Consider the following 6,963-nt stretch of genomic DNA (forward strand, 5'->3'; position numbering starts at 1 on the left):
AGGGCAAAAGACATGGTTTTTAATCTTGCTTCTAACATCAACGACAGGTCCTTATTCAAGTCACTAAAAGTCCCAGTACCTCAATTTCTCCACCAATAATGTAAAATAATAATCAATCTCTAGAATCCCATCAGGCTCTGAAAGTACATATTTTTATGCTATACTGTATTTCTCCAGTAATGTATGCACTGTTTTAGCTATTTAATGATACAATTTTATTTATTTATTTTACTATTATGATTTTACTTTATTTCCTACATGGTCAAACTGGGTCATCCTTGGAGATGCCCTTGAACCAGTAAAGGCTGGGGCCATCGGAGTGGATGGACTTGAAACAGGTTATCAGGGATCCCCTAGTATTCCTATTCCTGCATTTGATAGCCAGGCTTGGGTTGGACTGTTTCTCAACCTTTTGTCCCACTTATTTAATGATATAATTTTAAATGCCTGGCTTTAATTTGCAGGTGGCACGGTGTTGGTGCTGCTCTTATCCACCATTCTGTTTTGTCCCCTACTCCTCTCTAAGCTAAATGTCTCCTGTTCCCAGAGGATAACCTCTTCACCCTTCCATCCAGCCTAATGCTGGCTACTACTGCTCTGTCTCTATTTGCTCACCTCCCCTTAATAGAAGCACTGCAGGAGCATAGGTTGGTACTCTAACCCATAGGCATATGTTTTAGGCTACAGGAGCTTATTTGCCATACAGAATTCTATTAATGGCAGCTCTCTGTTCCTTACATTTCCCACATTTAGAATATATTGATAGTTTCCTAAGGATGGCCCTGAAGTACCATAAAATCTGGGGTGCCTCTGAAATCATCAAAAATTAAATTATATTTAATAGATATATTTGGTCTATTCCATAGCATTCATGCAAAATGGATGGTCACAGGTGGTCTTCATTAAATAGGTATTAATTGAACAACTTTGGAGTGAAGAACTGAACGATCCAGGGTTTGCCTCCAATGGGCTCACTGTCTAGTGAGGTAGATGCCAAGGACACAAGGAGTTACGATGCTGTAGGAATGCTGTGATAGCAAAAGGCACAAGAAAAGAACGTGAGCCGGGGGAAAAGCACCCCCTCAAAATTCCCTTCTATGCAACAGCAATTTCTTTTGTGGAAACCGTAATGACAGTTCATAATTAACTAGATTTTGGTGAATAACAGTGGGCTTAATGAGAACATAGCTAAGTTAGACATCCCCTAGGGAAACACTCTATGTGAACAGACACAATTTCCTATCTCTTGTTTACCCTGTCAGGAAATTACACAAGACTGGTCTTGCAATTTGAACTTCGGAGGAATGTCCTGTATTTCATTTTGGAAACCTATGTTCCTTCTACTTTCCTGGTGGTGTTATCCTGGCTTTCGTTTTGGATCTCCCTTGACTCAGTTCCTGCGAGAACGTGCATTGGTAAGCAGCTCCAACAGGAGATTTCTGAGACCTGGGTTATCATGTTTTTTTGTTTGTTTGGTTGGTTGTTTTTTTTCTTTTTTCCTTCTACTGTTGTTTACATTGACATTCACAGGGCAGTTCCAGGAGTTGGTTTCTTGAGAGATTCTTTTACAGGGAGAGAAAAAGAAACGGAGAGTCAGAGAAGGAGAAAGAGAGACAGAGAGAGACTATGTTAGGAATAGCACATTTTTAAAACTTATGTATTACAGTGACAGGTAAGGGGATATTGTGATTAGATGGTCTTTTGTCAGTTATTTCGCATACTGGTCATTCCCCCTCCAAGGAGAAGACAGAGGTGAAACATTTAGAAAACCACATCACCCGGGCCGACCCCGGGCCTCACTAGGGAGAGTGCGGTGCTGGGAGCGCCGAGGCCGTGGGTTCGGATCCTGTGTAGGCATGGCCGGTCCGCTCACTGGCTGAGCGTGGTGCGGGCGACACCAAGCCAAGGGTTACGATCCCCTTACCGGTCACAAAAAAATGAAAGAAAACCACATCACCCATATTAGTACAAAATGGACAAATCAACCTTATTCCGGAAGGTCACAGATTTTTCAAAATAAGATATGTTCCATTTCTGAGTTCTGTCCTCACCCTGCCACGCGCGAATGGAGACTCTCTGTCGGGTAATGGTAATTAACTGGCCGCCAATGTGGCAACACTTTCTGCCTGTTTTCCCAGGAGTGACCACCGTGTTATCAATGACCACATTGATGATTGGGTCCCGCACTTCTCTTCCCAACACCAACTGCTTCATAAAGGCCATTGATGTGTACCTGGGGATCTGCTTTAGCTTCGTGTTTGGGGCCTTACTGGAATACGCAGTTGCTCACTACAGCTCCTTACAGCAGATGGCAGCCAAAGATAGGGTAAGAATTTTGAGGGCCCTGTATGTGATCCATCACTTGAGCCATGTGCTGGTCTGTAGAGATGAGGGGGACCTGGTTCCTGTACCCCAGTGATTTTCTTTATTGACTTTGTTCCAATGAGTCTTATCCTTGTTCAGGCGTATGCATCTGGAAGTCATCGTGCCCCTTGAAAAAGACCATTCTTTTCACCAAATACGATGGGATATTAATATGTTTAATTTCCCAGCATAAAATAACTATGCTATCTGCATGCAACACAAAATCACAACCACAAGAACAAGCATCCATGAAAATTCAATATCAGACCAAACATGATCAGCTGCTAATAAGTTTCAGATTAATATGCATTTACTCTTTAATTATTTTGTTAACATTTTTGTATTCTTAAATTACCGAAGTAATGGCTTACTGAAAAATGTGTGGAAAAAGTTAAATTGTGACAAATTTCTTGGTTAGCACATTTTTCTGCTAATTGGGAAATACTGCCATTATTTGTTTTAGCAGTGGAACATCGTGGTCCAGCTCTCTGAATAATAATAAAGGTTATTATTTATCTAGCATTTACATGTGCCAGGCACAGCAACAAGATTTTTGCAAATATTATATCATTTAAAATGCTCATAACAACTCAGTGAGGTTGTTATTTCCATTTTTATAGTTGTGGAATCTGAGGAACAAGAAGAGTAAGTGACTTATCCCAGGGGATACAGACAGTAAGATATAGAGCTGGGACTCCAACCTAAATCTGCTTGGCTCCAAAGTCTGACACATCTGTTATTCCCACTTGTGGTGGGCAATGGGCCATGCTCTATTATTCTTTATAGGGCCCATGGAACCCTAGGGTTATTTGGAAGCCAGATTTGATAGATATTGGCATACTAAAGCTCATGCTATCAAGCAAGAAACTGGTAGGGATTTAACTCAGTAGGAGTCCTATAAGGTACCAGGACCACCCAAGGTCTAATAGTGAGGAAATGAAGAATCAGAATAGCCAAAAGACCTGGTTGCTTTTTCCCTGTGTTTGGCTATTGTGAGCAATGTTTCACACAGTCATATTTTCCAAGCACCAAAGGCAGCTGATCATGTGTGCCAGCCAACAAAGAGTATGGATTTCATTTATTTTTCTTCCTGTGGGCTTCCTCAAAAGGAAAGAAGGAATTTTAATTACTCCCCCCAAAATCTGGATTTGCTAGACTGGCAAAAATGGGGTTGGAGAATTAACTGAGATCCTCCACTAGAAACATCAGAATGCCCTTCTTTTGGTGTGTGCATAGTAATAGCTGCACTACGGAGGACTTGCTATGTTCTAAACTTCTAGCAACATCTCCTTCAATCCACTCTGAAACCCAATGAAATGGGTACCCTTATTATCCCAATTTTACTGTTAAGGAATCTGCCACTCAGAGAGGTGAGGTAACTCATTCAATACCCCACACCTACTAAGTGGCCTGGCCAAGGATCCAGACCACACTCTCTATGACTTCACTACGCTCCCCACATTCTTTGTCTCCCCAGCCATGTTGGAGAATGGCAATTCCCTGGAATCACAGGTAGCATCACTATTTCCGTTTGTGCGGCAAAGACCTCAAGATACAGCTGAGGGCCGGCCCGGTGGCGCACTGGAGAGTGCGCCACCTGGGAGTGCGGTGGCGCTCCCGCCAAGGGCTCGGATCCCATGTGGAGACCGGTTCCTGCTCACTGGTTGAGCGCGGTGCGGGCGCAACACCGAGGGTTGCGATCCCGTTGCCAGTCCCCAGTGCGGGCGCGACACCGAGGGTTGCAATCCCGTTACCGGTTGGTAAAAAAAAGATAAAAAGGAAAAAAAAAAAAAGATACAGCTGATTTCTCTTATTTCTCATAACCAGTTACTCTCTTCAAACACTAGATGCTTTGCATCATTGATACCATGTAATCTTCCCATCTCAAATAGGTATTAATATCATCACCATTTTGCAGGCAAGGAAATTGAGTCTTAAAGGGATTAAGGTGACTAAAGTTTCACAATAGTGAGAGGCAGAATGGGATTTGAACCCAAGTCTGCTAACTTCAAAGCCATTTGGCATTTAGCACACTGCTCTGAAATATCTAGAGCAGGCAATGGTTATTCTTCCCATCATACATGCTGATCACCTATGGATAGTTGCCTACAGACAGGATAACAGGACTCCACATCTGGCTTACTAGCCCGTTTCTGAGACTCACAATGCCACTCTCTATTAAACCTAATTATTCAATACTTGAGCCTCTAAACTTTTCATTAGCTCATTACCTACTTATTTATTTTGTTGAGTCAAGTCTTATAAGCTAACTGCATTGTCTGTGAACTAGGGGACAGCAAAGGAAGTGGAAGAAGTCAATATCACTAACATCATCAACAGCTCCATCTCCAACTTTAAACGCAAGATCAGCTTTGCCAGCATTGAAATTTCCGGTGATAACGTAGACTATAGTGACTTGACAATGAAAACCAGTGACAAGTTCAAGTTTGTTTTTCGAGATAAGATGGGCAGAATTGTTGATTACTTCACAATTCAAAACCCCAGTAATGTTGATCGATATTCCAAATTACTGTTTCCTTTGATTTTTATGTTAGCCAATGTATTTTACTGGGCATACTACATGTATTTTTGAGACAATGTTGAATTTTTTGCATGCCATATGTTTTCAACAGAATAAGGTAATGATGTAAATGGTAATCTAAGCTAAGTGTGCACCCTAACCCAAAGGTGTTACATGTGACTAAAATAATATTTGAGCATTTCTCCTTAATGAATGAACACCCAACCATTATTCTAAGCTTTGTAGAAATCCTAGCATTACAGGATCTTATAATAGAAATATCAGCCCATTCCTCTTTCATCTTTGTAAAGGACATCCCATGGAGCCTAAGATTATAGACCTACTTGGGGCTGACTATTCGTTCAGTGGCTCCCTAGTCTGCATTTACCTCATATAAAAAATGGGAAAGAGACTGTAACGTGTATTGTGTAACCCTCAAGTGTCAGGGGTTGTTTCTAAATTAATCATGCGTGCTATTTACCAAATTTCTGCAGTGCTTATAAAATGCATTGCTGCCTATTTAAGGAGTAACATTTTCTAGTTTTTGTTTTTGATTAAAATGAAATTTATATCAATTCATTGGAAGTCACTTCACTAACTCAATACCAAAATAACTTTTTAACAATGATTGTTATTTAATACCATAGCAGAATTGTCCCCAAATTCCAATAAGTCCTGTCATTGAAAAATCAAATGTAAGTGAAGAAAAAGTTAGTGGATCAATAATCTCAAGCATAAATCTCTTGTTTCTAAGACATAATGGATTCTCCAGACTGGAAGGACTCTGGGGCTTTATTTCCCCATTATACGTATCTTATCATTTTACTATGATGTGCGTATCAGTCCTAAACAATGCTCAAGCCCTTTTCCCACAACACGGATTTTTTTTTTTTTTTTTACATCTGTAAGTCTTAATATGGACTGTTGTCATAAAGACTTGCAGAACCAAGTCCATTTTCTAGCTACCTTTATTCACATACTGATGAAGTACTAAAAGTACCAGGTTGACACAGTCAGAGAGTCTCCTGCCGTACTGTCATTTCTGCAACTCTGACACTGCTCAGCATTCTCCAGGAAGATTCCCTGCATCCTTCCAAGAAGAGCTTCTATCCCTGTGCTCTAATGACCAGGAATGATGCTTATTAGATAACGAGCTGCATTATCCAAGAATAAGTGGCTTAGCTCAAGTATGCTTGGCCTTGCTCAGATCCCTGATCCTTCTAGCTGGACTACTTTGAGTGGCTTATCCTGCATGAGCAGGAGAATGTTGGCACTGAGTCTTTAACTTTCTGAGTAACAATGAAACATGCTATGGAAGCTATCTTTAGGCTGTGGGTGAACTGTCTTCTCCAAGTCCAGCCAGTCTCGCCCTAACATAAGAAGCTCAAGTATGCATCTTTCCCTTCTCCTTGGCCAAGCCCAGCCAACAGCACCATGAGTGGTGATTTGTGAGTGTATCAGGTAAAGGCTTCCAATTCAGCCTCAAGTACTTTAAAGAATTTTGCCATTAGCTTCCTTTTCTAATAAATGCATGGCTTTACTCTTCCTTTTGGAAATAAACTATGGCTTTAGAAGATCATTTCTGTTCTGTAATGCCCTATATACATAGGATCTCATTCTTTTTCCCATCAGGATACTCTTCACAATTCAGTTTCTATGAATTTGATCACCTGATCTTTAAACAAAATGTTTCTAATGGGAATGGGGGGATTAGAAGAGGTGGAACATAGTTATATAGTTTAATCATATTTGTGATTAAAAAAAAAGATTTAAAAGGAATTCTAAAACCCACTTAAGCATTACATAAGGACAACTGTTAAGGTGTGAAACTGTGAAATAAATATACCGTATTAGCTACCCACCAAATCAAGTGGTCATTTATAGAGTGAATGTTGTAAGACCCTGTTTGGGAAAGGTTTATATCATGCAATCTCAACGGGCTCACACTCTTCCTCCCTCATGTTCCCCCCCCCACCCAGATAGTACACTGACATATTCACACACACACTCGTAGTGCTATTTCCTACCAAGAAAAATACTAGTAAACACTGGTGACACAGTTGATGTTTTTCTTTGAC

General features: G+C 40.6%; 1 protein-coding gene across 1 annotated transcript in view; it reads left to right on the top strand.

The window, feature by feature from the left end:
- GABRP (gamma-aminobutyric acid (GABA) A receptor, pi) overlaps positions 1 to 5,451 on the top strand; it is a 44,411-nt gene extending 38,960 nt beyond the window's left edge. The window contains exons 9-10 of the mRNA XM_008590267.1: positions 2,139 to 2,326; positions 4,655 to 5,451. Of these exons, the coding sequence (XP_008588489.1) occupies positions 2,139 to 2,326; positions 4,655 to 4,957 (491 nt within the window). The 3' untranslated portion in view covers positions 4,958 to 5,451. The remainder of the gene's footprint in view (positions 1 to 2,138; positions 2,327 to 4,654) is intronic.
- The last annotated feature ends 1,512 nt before the right edge of the window (positions 5,452 to 6,963 follow it).

Source organism: Galeopterus variegatus, unplaced genomic scaffold (genome assembly GCF_000696425.1).
Source record: "Galeopterus variegatus unplaced genomic scaffold, G_variegatus-3.0.2 Scaffold5955, whole genome shotgun sequence".
NCBI classification, from domain to species: Eukaryota; Metazoa; Chordata; class Mammalia; order Dermoptera; family Cynocephalidae; genus Galeopterus; species Galeopterus variegatus.